Source organism: Pelophylax lessonae (assembly GCF_965119305.1).
Source record: "Pelophylax lessonae genome assembly, chromosome: 1".
NCBI classification, from domain to species: domain Eukaryota; kingdom Metazoa; phylum Chordata; class Amphibia; order Anura; family Ranidae; genus Pelophylax; species Pelophylax lessonae.
The window spans coordinates 217,811,987-217,833,810 of NC_138768.1; the positions used below are offsets into that span (position 1 = coordinate 217,811,987).

At 44.0% G+C, this 21,824-nt stretch overlaps 1 protein-coding gene across 1 annotated transcript in view; it reads left to right on the forward strand.

The window, feature by feature from the left end:
- FBXO21 (F-box protein 21) overlaps window positions 1-21,824 on the forward strand; it is a gene marked incomplete at its 3' end in the record, with an annotated part of 100,578 nt that overhangs the window by 33,293 nt on the left and 45,461 nt on the right. Inside the window, exons 7-8 of the mRNA XM_082252210.1 lie at window positions 16,026-16,162; window positions 18,179-18,355. Coding sequence (XP_082108336.1) covers window positions 16,026-16,162; window positions 18,179-18,355 — 314 coding nt within the window. The remainder of the gene's footprint in view (window positions 1-16,025; window positions 16,163-18,178; window positions 18,356-21,824) is intronic.

Sequence of the window (21,824 nt, forward strand, 5' to 3'; positions counted from 1 at the left end):
ACTCTGCGGGGCTCTGCAGGTTATTGCTCTCAATATATCTCTGTACTGTCGCTTCTGGCTCAGTTTTGTCTCCTTCCTGTTTGGGGGTCTTTTTCTATCTTTATAGCTGGAGCGGTGGGCTGCGCACTCGCAGCGCTTTTAAAGGGACAGCACCTAAATCTTGCACTGTCCTTTTTTTTCTCACCTGAGCATAGATTCTCAGGATAGCAAATTTCCACCAGCCTTGGTGGGGGCTCCCAGTTCTCCTGTGGCCCCTCTGAGACCTGATTTGGCCGCTGTAGTGGCGACTTTGGTGTCTAATATGGAAATGCTGATGGCTGAACGTGCTGCTCGTAAGAGGCCCAGATTGTCCCTCTCCTCTGATTCAGATGGTGATATGGCTGCTGCTGCGGCGAGCGTGCCCTTTTCAAGGTCCCGCTCATCCTTGGACCTGCAGGGGTCTGAGGGGGAGGCGGAGGTAGAGGGGGTTGATACCTCCTCTCTGGGGTCGCCCGAAGAACGGGCGACCATGGATGAATTGATTATTTCTGTGAAGGAAACTTTGCACTTGGAGGATGAGCAGTCCTCCAGGCGTTGCGTCCTCTTTTGGGACGCACAGGACCCGCAAGTCGGCGCAGGTTTTTCCCTGTCCCGCTGAGTTTCATTACACTGTTAATGAAGTGTGGCGCACGTTAAAACGTCCGTTCGTGGTGCCCAGTCGGTTCAAATTGCTTTATCTCTTTACGCCGGCTACGGAATCGCGCTGGTGTGTACCTCCACAGGTGGATCACACGGTTGCAGTGTTGAATAAGGCTACCTTGGTTCCTACGAAGGATTCCCCGGTTTTCCGGGATCCAGCGGACCGGCGTTTGGAGTCTTTGGCCCGCCATTTCTATACGGTGGCGGGCTCTCTGCTCAAACCCATTTTCGCGTCCGTGTTAGTGGCACAGGCAGTTGCTGATTGGACTAAGGTGCTTAAGAACAACCTCGTGTCTGATGATGTTCCGCCTGCCCGGCTGGAAATGGTGGATCAAATCCACTAAGGAATTATGTATCTGTGTGATGCGGCCTTGAATGAGGCCCCCTTGGTGGCTCGCCTCTCCAGTGTCGCGGTGCTTAACCGACGCCTGATATGGCTGAAGAGCTGGTCGGCCGACCAGTCCTCGCGGAAAACGGTTGCTGATTTTCCCTATGCTGGCTCTCGCCTTTTTGGCAAGGCATTGGATACCCTGGTAAAAGGCGTCACGGGGGGCAAGAGCACTATGCTGCCCCAGAACCCGAAGCACAAGTCCTTCCGGGGCAAGCGGAGTTCTGCGCCTAGATCCAGACAGGGTTCCTTTCGTGCCTTTCGGAACCAATCCAAGGGCAAACCCTTCAAGTCCCAGGGCGGCCAGAAGAAGGCCTGGGCAGGTAAGCAGAAGTCAGGCAATACCGCTTCGACGGGCCAGTCCACTTCTGCCTGAAGGCACGCCCTCACCCGTTTCTGGGGTGGGGGGACGTTTGCGCGGTTTCCTCCAACCTTGGCTGCTTCGGATTTCGGACAGGTGGGTTCAGGAAATCGTTCGGTCGGGATACAAGATCGAGTTTCTTTCCCGGCCAGCGGACAGATTCTTCCCCTCGAATCTTCATTTGCCTCCGGGGCGTCTGCAGGACTTGCACCGTGCAGTTCAGGATCTCCTTGCTCAGGGAGTGGTCGTCCCGGTGCCTCACCAGGACAGATTTCGGGGCTTTTATTCCAATCTGTTCACTGTGCCCAGAAAGGAGGGCAAAGTGCGTCCTATCCTGGACCTGAAAGCTCTGAACCGCTTTGTGCGAGTTCGAAAATTCCGTATGGAGTCTCTCCAATCGGTGGTGGCTTCTCTGAGCCCAGGGGAGTTCATGGCTTCGATAGACCTCAAGGATGCGTACCTGCATGTCCCCATCTTCGAGGGTCATCAGCGGTACCTTCGGTTTGCTGTCGCAGAAGACCATTACCAGTTTGTGGCGTTACCTTTCGGTCTCGCTGCGGCTCCCAGGGTCTTTACCAAGGTACTGGCGCCGGTTCTGGGCCTACTGAGGGCTCAGGGCATTGCGGTCTTGGGGTATCTAGACGATCTCCTCATAAGATCAAGTGTCAGTCAGGACCTGGTGCGGGATCTGTCCATCACGGTCCGAACGCTTCAGGAGTTCGGATGGACCATCAACATTCAGAAATCATCGTTGTCCCCTTCGGTTCGTCTTCCCTAACTGGGGATGATTCTGGACTCTGCACAGGCGAAGGTATTCCTGCCGGAGGACAAGCTCCGAACATTGCGGGACGAGATCGGGTCCCTCAGGGATGTGCCAGCATCGTCACTCAGGACCTGTATGCGGGTCCTGGGGTTGATGGTGTCGACCTTCGAGGCGATACCTTTTGCTCAGTTCCACACGCGGGCTCTCCAAGCGGAGATCCTGGCAAAATGGGACGGACTGGCTCGGTCCCTGGATCTGTATGTCTCCTTGAGTCGTCAAACAAAATTGGCTCTTCTGTGGTGGATCCAGTCTCCGTCGGTGACGGAGGGCAAGTCTTTCTGTCCGTTGGTTTGGACGGTGATCACCACGGATGCCAGCCTGTTGGGCTGGGGTGGGGTCCTGGGCACCCTGTCTGCCCAGGGCACTTGGTCGGAGGAGGAGTCCTCTCTTCCGATCAACGTCCTGGAATTGCGAGCGATCAAGCTCTGCCTCCTCCAGTGGTCAGACCGTCTACAGGGTCGTCCTGTCCGGGTACAGACGGACAATGCTACCGCGGTGGCTTACATCAACCACCAAGGGGGCACCAGGAGTGCTCGGGCGGCCCGGGAGGTGACAGACATTCTGTCTTGGGCCGAGCTTCATGTCCCGGCAATCTCGGCGGTTCACATTCCGGGTGTAGAGAATTGGCAAGCAGACTATCTGAGTCGCCAGACCCTGGACCAGGGGGAATGGTCCTTACACCCGGAGGTCTTCCAAATGCTGTGTGCGAAGTGGGGATCTCCGGACGTGGATCTGTTCGCATCTCGGCTAGATCGAAAGGTGGGAAGGTTCGTGGCAAGAACGCGCGATCCGTTGGCGCACGCCTCGGATGCGTTGGTGGCCCCTTGGCATCAGTATCGTCTGATGTATGCCTTTCCTCCAATTCAGTTGCTGTCCAGGTTCCTCCGCAGGCTAGCCTCGGAGCCGCACCTGGTGATTCTGGTCGCGCCGGACTGGCCTCGCCGGTCCTGGTACGCTGACGTTGTTCACCTGGCAGTGGCGCCTCCATGGCGACTGCCCATGCGGGAAGATCTTCTGTCTCAAGGACCGATCTTCCGAAATCCTCTTCCGGTAAAATCTATTACCGTACCTGGAAAGCCTATTTCGCCTGGTGTGAGTCCAGGGGGTTTTCCCCTCGCTCGTACTCGGTGTCAAGAGTGTTGGCTTTCCTCCAGTCTGGCGTGGATCAGCGTTTGGCGCTGGCCACGATAAAGGGTCAGGTGTCTGCCCTGGCTATCCTTTTCCAACGCCCTGTGGCGTCTAATTCCTTGGTCCACACCTTCATTCAAGGTGTGCGACACTTGGTTCCTCCCAGAAAGGAGCCTTTACCTCCATGGGACTTGAACTTGGTTCTGTCAGTGTTACAGCGTGCTCCCTTTGAAAATATCGGGGAGATCTCTTTGCCTCTGCTGTCAAAGAAGGTCGCCTTTTTGGTGGCGATCACTTCGGCTCGCAGAGTATCGGAGCTGGCGGCGTTGTCTTGCCGCTCCCCTTACTTGGTAATCCATAAGGATAAGGTGGTGTTGAGAACACTTCCGTCCTTTCTTCCCAAGGTGGTCACTGAATTTCATCTTAATGAGGAAATTGTTCTGCCTTCGCTTTGCACGAAGCCAAAGCATCCGAAGGAGTTTGCTTTGCATTCTTTGGATGTTGTCCGGGCGATCAGGGTTTACCTGTCGTCTACAGAATCCTTTCGTAAAACGGATTCCCTGTTTGTTCTTCCTGAGGGATCTCTGAAGGGCATGGCTGCATCCGCAGCAACTATTGCCAAATGGATCAGACAGACCATTGAGCAGGCTTATGCTTTGAAGGAACGGGTTCCACCCTTCCCTGTTAAGGCGCACTCTACTAGATCTGTGAGTACGTCCTGGGCTTGTTGGCATAGGGCCTCGGTGGCCCAGGTGTGCAAGGCTGCGACTTGGTCGTCGGTGCACACTTTCTCGAAATTCTACAAAGTAGATGTTCTGGCATCGGCTGATGCTTCCTTTGGCTGCAAAGTTCTCAGTGCGGCAGTGCCATGAAGGACCCTTGTTTTTTATGGGTCCTTGGCTGTTGGTATTTGCTTTCCTGAGCGGTTGCTCCTGTTGAGCATTGTTTTTTCTGTTGCCCAGTGGGTTCTCTTACAGTGCATGTAAGGTTCCTTTCTCTGCTATGGGTACTGCGTTGCCTCCTATACGGTTGCGTCTCCCACCCCTCATGTTTATACTGCTTTGGGACATCCCAACAGTGATGACTTAGAGGGGGCGGCGACTGTCGGAGGACGTAAGAGAAAACGGAATTTTTGTAAAATCTTACCTGTAAAATTCCTTTCTCTGAGTCCTCCGACAGTCGCCGCCCCCGCCCCTCTATATGGGGTTCTTGTTTCTTACTGCTATGCTACCAAACTGAGTTGGGAGTGGACACTGCAGGGGGGTATTGACCAGATGGGACAGCCCCCAGGGGTGTATACATGCAAATGCCTTTTGTTTTTAACTAAGTCTATATGCCTAGCTACTCCTGGGGAGCAGATGACCATACACAACAGTGATGACTTAGAGGGGGCGGCGGCTGTCGGGGGACTCAGAGAAAGGAATTTTACAGGTAAGATTTTACAAAAATTCAGTTTTTAAATAAAAAAGTTTGTATTAAAAAAAAAAAAGAGAGCTGGGGGGAGGAGAAGCAACAGTACACTGAGCTTCCTAGTGAAAGACTGTGCAGGTGCACTCATCATTGGAGGAGAGCAGGTTGAGTTCCCAGCATAGCTAGAGAACTGACCATAGTGTGCTCTCCTGCTTAGTGTGGTCAGTTTTTAACAGGTTAAGAAGGGGACTAGCAGGAACACCAAGGTTTTCAGACAAAGGAAGCAATACAAAACGAACGGGATACTTTTTTACACAAGTACATGGAACAGCAGCCACATATCAGGAATATGAAATGTTGGGGTAACAAACCCTTGAACCTTCATACTGTCCCTCAGTCAGTACTTGCTTGCCTGTTACCTGAGTTGCACACTCTAGATTTTGGACTATGCACAACTGATAGTCCTTGATCTACCGGATTTCTTTTTCTGATGCTGGTTTCTGGATTGGAAATATATTTTCTCTTCCCCAACACCCCCATGATAGAAACCTTCTTTCCAATTGGTTATGTAAGTCAGTATTACATTGACTCTCCTTGTACTTGTCACTCCAAATGTTGGTTCTTTATACTTGTCTGCGATAGTATATGACTATGCACGCTTTGTCATACCAGACTCTGACTCTTGTTTCTGCATCCCTACATCCGAATGTCCCTTCTTTTTTCTGTTCTTTTACTATCGGGCTGAAAATATATTATTTTTTTTTTTTTTTTGATAAGTTGTATCACTGGTTGGTTTTGCTTGAGACATTCTTTTTTGTCTGGCATATCTTTATTTTAGCTCATTAGCTTTAGCCTTTAACTTACAAACCTTTTTTATCCTCTTACCTGTTGTGAGGGGTTGTAAAGTCAGAAGATTTTTTATATTTATCGTAATGCATAGAATGCATTAAGATAAAAAACCTTCTGTCTGCAGCAGCCCCCCTAATGCTTACCTGCGCCCCCTTGATCCAGCGATGTCCACGAATTTCTCAACCGTCTGGGACTCCCCTCCTCATTGGCTTAGACACAGCAGTGGTGCCATTGGCTCCCGCTGCTGTCAATCAAAGTCAGTTAGCCAATGAGGAGAGAGAGGGGGGTGGGGCCGAACCACAGCTCTGTGTCTGAATGGATACACGGTAATACTAGATACTTGATAAAAACAACAGGATCCTGATGACCATAAGTCTCACTGGTCTAATCAGGGTTCTGGAGCACCGACTCACCCGATACTGGGTTTAGTTCCCCTAATTAGAACAATGCCAATTGTCAAGAAAAAAGAGGAAGGGGGGAAAAAGACCCTAAAGAAGTCCTTCCCTCAGCCGAGGGACAGGGAACACTCCTGCAATTTCCCCTAAAATAAACTTTATTTAAATTAAATCAAAATACATGAAAAAGGCATAAACAATAGGTGATTGCATAATGGTCCTAAAAATGACAAAGTTGTCAGAATTTAAAAACACATGCCTGGCATCACAGTCATGCTAATCCATCCACACATACTAGTCATGGTGAGACAGTCAACAAAACAACAATGTGACAAATTCTAGGAGTATTGGGGTCAGAGATGATCCTGGGCACACGCTGGGTGTCAGATCTGTACTTGCATGGGGACCCTTGGTAAATTGCATATAGTCACACATGAATATTTGCGAGTGAGATGGATCGCTAAGAGAGGTGAGATGAAGAATTCTGCCTATGGGTTTCCCAGCTGTGAATTACTTGCTATGGAGACCACTTATGGACTACTTAGGAGATCACTTAAACAGATGACGTGTATAGTTAACCAGGAAGGCAGGTAGGTTTGGTTATGGTGCAGCAAAGTAGTATATGGCCACAAAGGGCAGTTCAGTATTTGCATGCTTGTATATCCAGAACAGCAGGGGGAGGTGAACAATGATCAGAAACATTCAGTAATGGCCAGGCACTCATTCCCATGTGTTCTGGCCTTCGCAGCTGTTTTATACCATTTCAGTGGTAAAGTCACATAATCCTTACACGGTAAGGTGATACTGGTAATAAAACAAGGTACCAGTATAATATACAGTGCTCACTGGCTACTTGGATCCCCAATGGGGTGACTCACAGTTTCAGAGGCTGTAAAGGTGTGTTCAGCTGCTGCATTGGGATGATTCACCGCTGCTGCTTGGTGCTAGATCTCCTGTTTCCCCAACAGTTTAAGGAAGGGGCTGCTCACTGTGGAGGAATGCAATTCACCCAGCGAGGAACCGTTCGGCTATTCACTTCCGGTTTCCGGTCTCCAGTTTCACTTCAGTTATACGGTGGTGTAGCGGAGCTATGGGATGGTAAAAAGCTCCAGCATGATCAGGATGGCAGGCATGCGTGGGCACTAACACTGATGTGTTTCACCCACTTGCTCTGCGAGTTTCTTCAGGGTGGAGCTGTGACTCGGCTCAGGTGCCCCCATAGTATGCTGCTTGCTCTGGGGGCACCCAATGTGAGGGAGGGGCCAGGAGAGCCAAAGAGGCACCCAAGAAGAGGAGGATCTGGGCTACTCTGTGCAAAACCAACTGCACAGAGGAGATATATATGACGTGTTATTTTTATTTTTTAAAAACTGAGACTACAATTAGAGGTACAGTGGTTGTTGGATTGCCCTCCACTTTATTGTTGAGGTTCATTATCCTTCAAATAACAATCTGCACCCAGTGCTGCCACCTGTCCTGTTCTGTACACCAGATTATTTTGGTACTTCACTACAAAGTAGCCATTTCCATATTCCTTTTTTATTATTTATTTAAAACTCCTATAGTATCTTCTCTTCCACATCCGTTGGATCTCTCAGTGGCTGATGTCCACCCCTCAGTTGGGTTGCTTTTGGACATCCCACATGTCTACAAATTTCTTTATCCATGTTTCCCTCACTGGGAGATAAAGAAAATAAGATTTTTATGTTTATGGTAAAATCACTTTCTTGGAATCCATTTAGGAGCACAGATTCCACCCCTCTGTCTTGATTCTATGTGCTGCTTGCTCACAAAACATAGGCAGGATGTTGAAGGGCTGGTTTATAGTGAACCTTAAAAGTGTTTTCTTTCCCTGTGCCCACTTTGTGATGGAAGATGCATATAATTTCACATGCCTATGAATTACTTTATCCCTGTGTCCCGTAACAGACTCCCAAGAAAAAAATCACAATTGTTTTTTGTGTTGTCTTGACTTGTGTTGTCACAGATCAAGGTTATGTGTGACTGTGCTAGTAAATTTATATTTTGCTGTATTAATGATTATGTACCAAAATTACTTTTACAGCATCTTTTTAGGGAATAAAGTGTCTTATAGCATGTCAGCAGTTCAGAGGGGATACTGTATAATATACAGTGGGTATAAAAATAAATCACACCCCCCCCCCCTCCTTTAAAATAATCACATTTTGTTGCTTTGCAGCCTGAAATGTAGACAGACACACTAAAGATATAGCAGTGTGCAGAGGGTTCATCCGGTATCTTTGGAGTTAATGTGTTCACACTCCTTTAGCACCTGGTAGATTATATGTATGTACAAGCTATTAGGATCTGAGCTCAAGTACAGGTCCCTCTCAAAAAATTAGCATATTGTGATAAAGTTCATTATTTTCTGTAATGTACTGATAAACATTAGACTTTCATATATTTTAGATTCATTTACACACAACTGAAGTAGTGCGAGCCTTTTATTGTTTTAATATTAATAGCAAATTATAGGAAGGCGCCTGGCCCTTTTTAAAGATATATCTGAACCTGCTGCCCTTTTAATTGTGAAAACAATATAAAATATGGGACATAGATAAAAAAGGCGCTGGTGATCTTTTAAATTACTAGAATAAAACTTATTCAGGGTATCACGTGTATTGAGAATTATTAATAAATTAATATAGGTAAAGGTTATAAATATATTTTAAAGTGCACAACTCAAAATTAAGAAAATTATTCCTATTGCTTATTACTAGATAAATATATAAATAAATATATATATATATAAATAAATAAATATAATATACGTGCAACAAGCAAATCAATTATATAAATATAGTATTCCGTGCAACAGGCAAAAAAAGTGCTTAATAGTGCGTGCATAAAAAACTCATCAAATATAAATGGATATAGTCGTGCTCTCCAGTGAAAAATAATTGTATATATAGCAAGTGTCTCTGCAATTCGTGCAACAAAATATGCTCCTTAAAGTGCTTCAGGTGGTGGGGTGTGACACACGTGGCCTCTTACCAGCTTCCAATGAGTCGCAATGACCCCCAACGCCTGTGATCCCTTTAAATGGGTGGATCAGACCTCTCCTCGATATCTTTTGGGTTGGATATCTGCTCCTACATTAGGCATGTATGGACCATATAGTCCACATAAAGATAAACAAAAAAAGCCTCCAATAGTGAAATATTGTATGCTTTATTTTAAAATTACTAAAAAAGGTATACAGTTGGTCCCTTACTATTAGTTGTGCCCTCCTGGCACTGGGCAATTCGGCAGTACACAAATCTATGAGTAGTGGGGAATCGTATCCGAGGATCTGCAGCTTCCTCTTATCCTTCCTCTCACTGTGCTGTGTGCGGCGGTCGGCGAGCGTCCCTGCCTCTGCTGCGAATGCCTGTGTGTCTGCTTCCGGGTTTGTCAGTAACCACACAGGCATTCGCAGCAGAGGCAGGGACGCTCGCCGACCGCCGCACACAGCACAGTGAGAGGAAGGATAAGAGGAAGCTGCAGATCCTCGGATACGATTCCCCACTACTCATAGATTTGTGTACTGCCGAATTGCCCAGTGCCAGGAGGGCACAACTAATAGTAAGGGACCAACTGTATACCTTTTTTAGTAATTTTAAAATAAAGCATACAATATTTCACTATTGGAGGCTTTTTTTGTTTATCTTTATGCGGACTATATGGTCCATACATGCCTAATGTAGGAGCAGATATCCAACCCAAAAGATATCGAGGAGAGGTCTGATCCACCCATTTAAAAGGATCACAGGCGTTGGGGGTTATTGCGACTCATTGGAAGCTGGTAAGAGGCCACGTGTGTCACACCCCACCACCTGAAGCACTTTAAGGAGCATATTTTGTTGCACGAATTGCAGAGACACTTGCTATATATACAATTATTTTTCACTGGAGAGCACGACTATATCCGTTTATATTTGATGAGTTTTTTATGCACGCACTATTAAGCACTTTTTTTGCCTGTTGCACGGAATACTATATTTATATAATTGATTTGCTTGTTGCACGTATATTATATTTATTTATTTATATATATATTTATTTATATATTTATCTAGTAATAAGCAATAGGAATAATTTTCTTAATTTTGAGTTGTGCACTTTAAAATATATTTATAACCTTTAACTATATTAATTTATTAATAATTCTCAATACACGTGATACCCTGAATAAGTTTTATTCCAGTAATTTAAAAGATCACCAGCGCCTTTTTTATCTATGTCCCATATTGTTTTAATATTGATGATTTTGGCATACAGCTCATGTAACCCAAAATTCCTATCTCAAAAAATTAGCATATCATGAAAAGGTTCTCTAAACGAGCTATTAACCTAATCATCTGAATCAACTAATTAACACTAAACACCTGCAAAAGATTTCTGAGGCTTTTAAAAACTCCCAGCCTGGGTTATTACTCAAAACCGCAATCATGGGTAAGACTGCCAACCTGACTGCTGTCCAGAAGGCCATCATTGACACCCTCAAGCAAGAGGGTAAGACACAGAAATTTCTGAACGAATAGGCTGTTCCCAGAGTGCTGTATCAAGGCACCTCAGTGGGAAGTCTGTGGGAAGGAAAAAGTGTGGCAGAAAACGCTGCGCAACGAGAAGAGGTGGCCGGACCCTGAGGAAGACTGGGGAGAGGGAAATGCCAAAATGCCTAAAGTCCAGTGTCAAGTACCCACAGTCAGTGATGGTCTGGGGTGCCATGTCAGCTGCTGGTGTTGCTCCACTGTGTTTTATCAAGGGCAGGGTCAATGCAGCTAGCTATCAGAAGATTTTGGAGCACTTCATGCTTCCATCTGCTGAAAAGCTTTATGGAGATGAAGATTTCATTTTTCAGCACGACCTGGCACCTGCTCACAGTGGCAAAACCACTGGTAAATGGTTTACTGACCATGGTATTACTGTGCTCAATTGGCCTGCCAACTCTCCTGACCTGAACCCCATAGAGAATCTGTGGGATGTTGTGAAGAGAAAGTTGAGACGCAAGACCCAACAATCTGGATGAGCCCAAGGCCGCCATCGAAGCATCCTGGGCCTCCATAACACCTCAGCAGTGCCACAGGCTGATTGCCTCCATGCCACGCCGCATTGAAGCAGTCATTTCTGCAAAAGGATTCCCGACCAAGTATTGAGTGCATAACTGAACATAATTTTTTGAAGGTTGACGTTTTTTGTATTAAAAACACTTTTTTTTCTTTTATTGGTCGGATGAAATATGCTAATTTTTTGAGATAGGAATTTTGGGTTTTCATGAGCTGTATGCCAAAATCATCAATATTAAAACAATAAAAGGCTTGTACTACTTCAGTTGTGTGTAATGAATCTAAAATATATGAAAGTCTAATGTTTATCAGTACATTACAGAAAATAATGAGAGGGACCTGTATATATTGTTTCTATTGTATTGCAGGTCAGGTTTTTGACATATCCTCAGATTAGGAGACTGTCTTCTGGCTTTTCCCCACTAGATGGTGATCTTTTTCACTGAAATTGCACCTGGACGTGTATTTACGTCATGACGCGATTCCGCGGTAACGTTGTGACGTGCGTGATGACGCGAATGCGGTAATTACATGGGAAAACTCTATAAATAGAGGAAAGAAAGGGGATGCCGCCATTTTGACTCTAACCATGTGGGCATAGTTTGGTCCCCTCCATTTTCTTTCTTTATTTTCAGACACTTTTTATTTGGTGCATTTATTTTTCACTCCTGACTAAGCTAACCTATTAAGCGAAACATGTAGAGTTTTTTAGGTTTTTGGGAGCACTAATATTATTTGGGGTACAGCATGGTTTTGTGGGGAGCGTGTTTTTTGAGTGTTGGCAGGTAGATTTAGTGCAATTAGTGCCTAGCTTTATTATGAGGCAGGTTTGAACAGTATTTTTCAGCTTTTTAGGTAATTTAGACTAGGTAGGAGAAAATCTGTCAGTCCAATTGCCAGTCAGCTACCAAGCTTTGGGAGCAGTGTACATACAGATACTAGCTCCAGTTGATAGTTATGCTATTAGAGAAGATACTCAGGATCTTTTCAGATATGAGTCAGAGAGACAATAGAGTCTAATTGCCTTCAATACAATTTACTAGGTAGGCTTGATGAGCAAGAGGAGATAGCCTAACTAGTGGTTTCTAGCTACCCAGACTCCCAACAAACCATTTTATTGAGACTGGCTCAATATGAGATCCTTTGAGACAGAGTTGTAAATGTCATCTGGTCAGAGTACACGCGTGGGCTATTTGAGATCTAAACCTAGTAGGAGTACAGTTCAGTGTTAATTTTGGCAGCAAATTTCAATTTAGTTTTAGTCTTAGTCTTAGGACTAAAATGGCATTTTAGTTTTAGTCCCATTTTAGTCTTCTGCAAGTGTTTTAGTTTTAGTCGTATTTAGTCGACTAAAACGCCCTACATTTTAGTCGACTAAAACTCATTTTAGTCATCTATAATCAAATGGGTGTAGTTCAATTGTAATTTGTAATGCATTATTTAAGCATTTCTCTACAATTTCCAAACTCATTATATACTACTGCTGGTCCTGGAGTGAAAAATCTAATATGTTATTATTTATGCTTTGAGCATGCACCAGTGTTAATTTTTGGCAGCAAATTTCGATTTAGTTTTAGTTATAGTCTTTTGACTAAAATGCCATTTTAGTTTTAGTCGTATTTTAGTCTTAAGACTAAAATGCCATTTTAGTTTTAGTCGTATTTTAGTCATCTGAATTGTGTTAGTCGACGAAAACGTTTTAGTCGGTTTTAGTCGACGAAATTAACACTGGTACAGTTGACAGCTGATAGTACCAAGAAGTATAAGAAGTGAAGGGGTTTTTTTTTCCCCTCTGATTTTGGTTGGGTGTGTTTTTTTAGGGACGTCCTACATGCTATTAGCTTGGTTGTTCCCTCTTTCCCTATCCTCATTCTCTCTCATGCCTTGATTAAATATTATTGTGTGCACTAATCACCATTACACCATTGGCCAACCAATAAACTTACCCTCCCTTTTTGTACATTTATTAAGTCCAGAAATGTTTTATAGAATACAAATAAAAGTAATATTTTAATACCAATGGCTTATGTTGCGTAGGGAACGCATACTTCCATTCAGTGTAGATTTGGTTTTTGCCAGCCTGGTATCTTTTGCAAAATGTTCAGGTATTAGTCTGTGTTTGCAGCCTAAAAGGAAGACAGACACACTAAAGATACTGCATGAACCCTCTTTAGTGTTAATGTGGTCACACCCCTTTAGCACCTGGTAGACTATATGTATGTACAACCATTGGGATCCAAGCACAGGTATATCTTGTTTCTATTGTATTGCAGGTCATTGACCAGACCTAAACAATGTAGCTCTCCCCCATTCTGTGTCTGTTTGTCCCATGTTGGCATTGTGTCCACAATAGCATTTGCAGTGGCAAAGCAAAGCGAGACTGGCTAAAGAGGGATTACTTTGGCACAGTTGGCCAGCTTAAACATGTATTGCAATGTAAGTTAAACAAATATCCCTATTTGTTATTGCAAAGTTTGCTTGAAAGGGTATAACAGTGTGCAGATGGTTCATCCAATATCTTTAGTGTTAGTTAATGTGGCCCCACCCCTTTAGCACCTGGTAGATTATATGCATGTACAAGCTATTGGAATCTGAGCACAGGTATATCTTGTTTCCATTGAGGATATACACCGTTTTTGGTTTTTCCAGCTGCAATTTATAACATTCAAGTGAATGATAAAACACCAACATGTCACAACATCATTTTACCCCCCCCCCCCCTTAAAAATACTTTTTAACTCAATCAGGTGTAGCTAATCACCTTCTCAGTGTTAGGCCCCTTTCACATGAATGATCCGATCAGATCCTCCTGTCAGTTTTTTAGGCGGACCTGATCGGATCCTCCATGCATCTGTATGGGGCAGCGGATGTCAGCGGAGATATGTCCACTGACACCCGCTGCTATTCGCTTCCGATCCTGTCCGTGAAATCCGGACGGATGGAAACCCCTATTTTCCATCCGTCCAGGGGATCGGATCGGATGAGAACGGGCAGGCGATCCGCTCTCATCTGATTACCCCAAAGAGAGCAGCGGGGCCCTGACACCTCCCTCTCCGCACAGTGAGTGGAGACGGAGCTGTCATCCACCTGCTCAGCGGGGATCGGAGGATCGATCCTCCGCTGAGCAGCACGGAGTCCACTGGCAGAGGCGGACCGTGTGAAAAGACCCGTACATTGGTACATAAAGCCTTTGGACTTTCAACTGTGACCAGCTGTGTTCTTTTTAATTAGCTCAGCATTAAAAGAGCTTTCTTGGAGCATTTTCACTGGTAGTGCAACTGAAGCAAACAAGCAACTATGGGTGGCAAGGCACTGTCTAAAGAACTCCAGGATACAGTTTTGGACAGGCACAAGTCGGGATGGATACAAAAAAAAAAATTCAAAGGCTTTATCAATCCCTAGAAGCACAATAAAGTCTATTATTAAGAAGTGGAAGGTATTTGGTACAACACACCCTTCCTGGATCAGGACGTCTCTCCAAACTGGATGAAAGAGCCAGGAGGAAATTGGTCAGACAGGCTACCAAGAGGCCTACAGCAACTCTGAAGCAGTTGTGGGAATCTCATTCTTTCATTGTGTGCATGTGACAACAATGTCACAAATTCTCCACAAATGTGGCTTGTATGGAGGGTTGCAAGAAAAAAGCCACTCAAGAAAGGCCACATGCAGTCATGACTCAGCCTTGCTAAAACTTACCTTAAAGATTCTGAGGCCACATGGAAAAATGTGTTATGGTCTGATGAGACTAAAATTGAATTATTTGGCCTCAACCCCAAACGATATGTCTGGCGGAATACCAATACAGCTCACCATCCAAAAAACACAATTTCTACAGTAAAGCATGGAGGTGGTATTATCTGTTAGGGGGTGTTTCTCTGCAGAAGGGACTAGAGAACTTCTCAGGATAGAAGGAAAAATGGAAGGGGCAAAATACTGTCAAATTTGTGAGGAAAATCTGCTGCCCTTTTCCAGAAAATTGTCAATGGGAAGAAGGTTTACTTTCCAACATGACAATAACCCAAAGCATACAGTGATTGAAGGAGAAAAAGGTGAATTTCCTTGCATTGCCTAGTCAGAGTCCAGACTTAAACCCCATTGAAACTATGTGGAATGACATGAAGACTGCAGTCCACAAATGGTCACCATCAAATGTACCTGAACTTGGGCAGTTCTGCAAAGAAGAGTGGACAAAAATTGCAAAGTCTAGGTGTGCAAAGTTAGTAGAGACATATCCCAACAGACTTAAGGCTGTAATTAAATCAAAAGGTGGTTAAGGGGTGATCCCTTTTCCAGTTCTGTGATTCTGCTTTTGATTTTGTTTTCTGACATGTTGGTGTTATATCTTTAACTTGGATGTTATAAGTTGTAATACAGTTGGATAAAACAAAAACTCAGTCTGTCTTCATTTCAGGCTGCAAAGCAACAACATGTGAATATTTTAAAGACTAGGGATTATTTTCTATACCCACTGTATGTTGTTAAAAGTAAACATGTCCTTAGAGAGATATGAGATTTCCATTGCCTAACACCTTCTGAAATGCTGGTTGATTTGCTGCTCTGCTGATTCACTGGGTTCAGTACTTTTCAAGTCACTTACCTGCAATTGGCATACATACCAGGAAAATTGCCAAAGCCAAAAGTCCTTCTCAAAATACTTGTACAGGTTTACTGACTCAAAGTACTAAAGCAAGAATGTGAACCTAAAGGCTACGCATTTATCAAGTGCAGAATGAGATGTCCGCAACTGCAATCTTCATGTTTCATTTAAAAAGTGGTGGTGTTAACTGGGCACTGAAAGGGCCTGTTTGTCACCTGCTATTCTGGAAGAACTCTTGAATTTATGGATACATTATATTGTGAGAACAGATGGAAACAATGCTTGACAGAGTTGTTCTTTAAACATTTTTTTATTTACTTTTTTAAGGTTTTAATTAATAAGACCGGAATCCCCATAAGCCTCTGCGTACTCTATCTCACCCTTGCTATGCGCCTTGGAGTTTTTCTGGAGCCAGTCAATTTTCCTCATCATTTCATGCTAAGATGGTGCCAAGGTACCCGTGGGTAAGAAACTCCTTCCTATAATGCTATAGGTCATAAGCTTGGGCTGGTGGAAACATTTCTGACCTGATTAATACATTTTACTCAAATCTGCCAGGAAGGAATGTTCTGCAGCAGTCAAACCATTAAAGCAGGTAAAAGACCGCTTTACTGTTTAATGTTTGGTTTCCAACATGGATTAATAGAATTGTTGCATATCTATTTTTCTCATTATTTGTAGCTACAGTGCTTCAGCAGTATCACAGTTATAATGAAGATTTCTAGACCACTTTGTATTCCATTTGCACCATGGTTAACCATAGATCTTATATTTTGTGGACTTGACAAGTTTCTTTTATAAAGCTTGTGCCAAGGCAAATAAGCCAACTTAGTTTTATTTTAAAATAGAATTTCTTACATATGAAATTAGAGCACTTTTATGTCTGGCACTATAGAAAGCTCAGTATTCAGAGCTCTGGGCACTTAAAGTGAGTGTGATCAGAGGGAATTTAATATCCTGTTTTAATAACATTAAGCTAAACAAATCCTATATATTAGGCAGTTTCGGGTTATAAATATGGGAGCTGCCATTGCGGACTTGATTTAAAGTTAGGCAATCCAGGGTTTTTTATTCTGGATTCACTACTTAGTGAGTTACACATCTGAAACCAGTATGTAGGTCCAGAATCCCAATCCAGTTTTTCAGTGGCTGTCAATGACTAACCCTAGGGATACACAATTTTAATCTTTGGCTACTAAGAAGTCACCACATGTTAAGAGGTTTCCCCACTTGCTGTCAATCACCTTAATAGGTTTATGCTACACATATTTTAAATAGCTAATTTCTGCTACTAAAATTGCTAGAGAGTAATAACTATTTGTAGCAAATGATCACTAACCAAAGTAATCTCGAAGATACTAGCATCTTTTACCTATCAGTGTAGCTTACTCTTTTGGGAGCCATGTGTTTCATTTGTTTAGAAGTAATTTGCTAAACCTACAGCTGTTCTAAAGGCAGAAGGTTTTTTTCATCTTTCATTATGCAATAATGTTAAAAAGCTTCTGAGTGCAGCTCCCCTCCCCTCCGGCCCCCCTTATGCTTACCTGATCCTGATCTCTATCCAGTAATGTCCACTCAAAGCCAGTGATGAGATAGAGGGGATGGGTCCAAGCTACACTCTTGTGTGTCAATGGGTACACACAGAGCCAGCTCGGGAGCGAGCACGCATGAGTGCCCCCATAGCAAACCGTTTACTATGAGGGCACCAAGAAAAGGAGAATCGGGGCTGTCCTATGCAATACCATTGCACAGAGCAGGTAAGTATGACATGTCTGTTATAAAAAAAAAAAAAAAATTGTAACTTTACAATAACTTTAATGATTTTTTTTCAGCAATTTTTAGTATCAGAAGTGAACTACAAAACTCTATGTAGCTCTAGCCTATTCAGGTGATGGCAAACAAGTGGTTACATTTCATAGCTGCAGGAGTAAAAATTGGCTGTTAGCTCGAGGGTAGGTCAATGACCATTCCACACTTTGCATTTTTTTTTTTTTTTTTTTTTAAACAAGCAGGGCATAAAAGCTCCAATATTTCTGTTCTAACAGTTTAATGGGGTTACTATAGCACATACAGTGCCTTTTTTGCACCCCTATTACCTAATTGACCATAATTGAACTTACAATGATATTGTTCATGCTGGTCACTTTTTGAATATATTTTGTAACCAAATAATTTTGTATATTTTTATAACCACACTAAAATATTGGTAATTTGTTTTGTTAAGGACTGTAACATATACCAGAGTTCTGTTTATATAATGCAATTAGGTTTTTGTAATGATATAGCTGAATCATTCACTGCTGTATGTCATAAGGGGTCTTGCACATTTCTACTAAACATTAGTTGATGGGACACAGTTGAATGAGTTCACTTGTGCCCTAGGTTGTGGTATGACAGAGCTACATTGGCTGCCACTAGTTATTGTGTAAAACATTTGAATATAAATGTGCAAAAACATATGTTTTATATTTTCCCTACAGAAGTTCATTTGTTACAGACTATGTTTTTGTGGATGCATTTGGCTCTGGAAAATACCGAACTGCTAAAGAGTGTGAACACCTGATTGGTCAGCCTGTAACAGAGGAGTTCTTTGCAGCTGTCAACACTAAGGAGGTCTTACAGCGTATGATAGGAAACCTGCTCAACCTCGGCAAAAGGTAGGATTCCCTCATATCTCTTTATATAGAATTGTATTTCCTGCTTGTACTATACAGGACACAGGCTCATTTTTTTTTTTTTTTTAAATCCTTACAGTTGGGTTACATGCAGCTATCTTTAGGTGATTAGATACTGGCGAAAAAAAGGATGCAGGGACATCCCTTATATATTCCCTCCCACTGTCCTTAGGTGATGGATTACTTCCATGATGATTCCTTCATCACTCCGATGCACCATAGCCACCACGGTTTTTTATGCAGTTTCCAGATCTGTGGACATCTCGGCAGAGTTTTGGGGGACCCTGCCTTATGGAAGATGCAGGGCCTGTAATGTTGCTTTGCACTGGATCCTGCTGTGGGTGCTCTGCTTGGCATGTAGTGCAGTATGTGGAGATAGCTGCAGGCTGATCCACAGATCCATAGGTGCAGTGCCCAGTGATCCATCTGATGCAGTGCCCAGCCTCTGAAGACCCCTTACCTCCATGGAAAGGGCTAAACCAGGAAGGCGTTAATCCCCCTCTATTTCTGTTAATGATGTGATGAATACCCAGGGCAGAAGCCCTGTAAACATTCACTCCCAGGGTGTCATTACTTGTTTCCCATTTGGGGTTTAGAAAAATCTGTCTTCAACCCTTCCAATGGTGCATTTTACAGTTCAGAATGGCGAAAGTTAATGTCGCATTGGTAGCATTTGAATGTCCCTCTCGTTAAATCCTTGCACTGTACCTGTGTAAACCAGGCACTACTGCGCCAGTGCAGCTGAAAGCATGTACTACACATGCTTTACCTTTTTTCAGGGAAGCTTCTGAGCTTGTGCACCCTGCCTCTTCTTCTTTGCATTCTGGACACCAACCAAGCAACCTCTGGTTCTGGATCATAAGGACATATTCATATTGGTTTACTTTTGCTAATCCTCGGTTACAGCTGCCTATAGCTGTTTGCACGAAGGCATCTCTGCCCCTGCACCATTGCTGTGGAGGTCATGAATACCCCACTGGGAACATTCTATCTACACACCATAAGAGGAAAGGTTACCTCGGGCCCTGCTCCCTCTCCTCTGATGATTGCCTCCATTTTGACTTTCTGCCTTCCTTCCCTTTGGCCCTTCCCTTTGGCAATTCCTATCTCATACTTTTTGACCAGAATGCCATGAGTTAAACTCAAATCCAAAAATGTTGTATATTGCAGCTTACCAATTATTGGGTGTAGTGGCTGCATTAGTGTGTTTTTTTTTTTTTAGGCTTTGTTTTCCTGTTTTCACCAGGTGATCTGACCAGTAACACACCTCCTGTATTAGAGCGCCTCTGGATGGAGGAGTACAGAGACCTCTTTGGACAGCAGCATTGTCAGCCTGAGGGAGGAGAATGCACTAGAAGACTTAAAGTGGAGTTCCACTCAAAAGTGGAAGGTGGCCCGAGCAGAAGTTCTCCTCTCCCCCTCCCTCCCTGCAATCTTCTGGGACACATCACAGGTCCCAGAATATTGCCCGGCCATTGAGGAGGCACAGTGCGAGTCGCACATGTGCAGTGCGCACCCGGCTGTGAAACCGCAAGCTGTCACAGCCGGGTGCCCACACTTGTGTTACCAGCTTGGGGAGAGGCGAGGGAGAGAACTGAGGGTTTGGGCGGCTGCATCTCTGGATCGTGGGACAGGTGAGTGTGTGTTTATTAAAAGTCAGGAGCTACACTTTATGTAGCTGCTGACTTTTAATAAACATATATACGAAAGCCTGAGATATTGATAACACTTAACTGTGGCAAAAATAAACTAGAACTAGACGAGGACACGCTTCCCTAGAGCTTCGGTTGGATTGTCAACCTACAGAAATCGTTTGCTGGATCAGACTCACAGATTGGGGTACCTTGGTCTGATGCTTAACATGAATTGGTCCAGAACTCTTCAGCCTTATGACAAACCTCTATCCCTTTGTTTTTATGCCAAGGCCCAGAGGATGCCCCTGGTTCATGAATGCATGTAGGTTTTGGATTTAATGGTAGCCTTCTTCAAGGCAGAGCTATATGCCCAGTTTCACTCCAGACCATTGCAACCTAACATTCTGGCTGTGTGGAACAAAATCAGTCCTTGGACCGCCCAATGCATATGAACCCTAAGGCCAATCTCTCCCTATTGTGGTGGAGTTCCAATCCAGCACTGGATTTAGGGAAACAATTTTACCATAGTGGTGGATTGTTCTCTCAACAGATGCTAGCCTGTCGGACTGCAGGGCAGTCCTGAGTACCTTTTCAGTGCAGGGAGCTTTTTTGTTGTTGGAGAAGGCAAACCTTCCAATCAACATTCAGGACAATTTTGTTGTCCCTTCAACTCTGCACTCCTGTTTTGAGAGGACACCAATTGAACAATGCTACAGCCATGGCTTACATCAGTCATTAAGGAGGCACTAGCATACTTTATTGTCTTGGGCAGAACTCCACGTTTTGGCACTGTTCTTGGTCCTGGTCCACATGCCAAGCAATGAAATTTACCAGTCAGACTATCTCTGTCATCAATGTCTAGATCTAGATCTGGCTCCTAGATTCAAACAACAAACTGGACAGGATGATGAAAGGTGTGAAAGTCGTAGTGCCATCCTGTCCTAGCTACATAACACTATTGTTGGTGTCAGGAAGCCTCAAATGACATAGCTAGAGGTCTGAATTGTTGTCAAATCACTAGGTTAGAGATGTTAAAATGGCATTATATTTGGAAGAAAGAAAAGAACTAATGCCCAGGGATAGTTGTTCCATTTTGACATAGATGGATTGCTTGTGAACTAGTTTGTTCTCTCTGTCCAAAATGTGCAGTTTTCTGTCCGTGAAAGAATATCTCTTTTGCTTAAAGTGATACTAAAGTTTTTTTTTTTTTTTTTTTTTTAAATATAACAAACATGTCATACTTACCTGCTCTGTGGAGTTGGTTTTGCACAGAGCAACCCAGATACTCCTCTTCTCAGGTCCTTCTTTCGGTGCTCCTGGCCCCTCCCTCCTATTAAGTGCGCCCTCACAGCAAGCAGCTTGCAATGGGGGCACCTGAGCCGAGCCACAGCTCCCTGTGTCCATTTAGACATGGACCTGCTGTCTGGCCCCGGCCACACCTCTTCCCCCTTTCTCTCCTCATTGGCTTACTGACTTTAATTGACAGCAGCGGGGGCCAATGACTCCATGCTGCTGTCTCAGCCAATGAGGAGGAGAGTCCCAGGCAGCTGAGACTCTTCTGCAACATCACTAGATCTAGATGGATCTCAGGTAAGTGTTAGAGGGGCTAAGGGGAGCTGCTGCACACAGAAGGCTTTTTATCTTAATGTATTAAGATGAAAAACCTGCCTTTACAGCCACTTTAAAGTATAGGAAGAGTACTGAGTCTTGGCCTGTAGAATTTTCTCTTTTCTTGGGCCATTTGTTGATAGTTTGTTTTGTCTCCCCAATATATGGGTCTTTGCGTTTATCACTACATTACATTGCATATACTATGA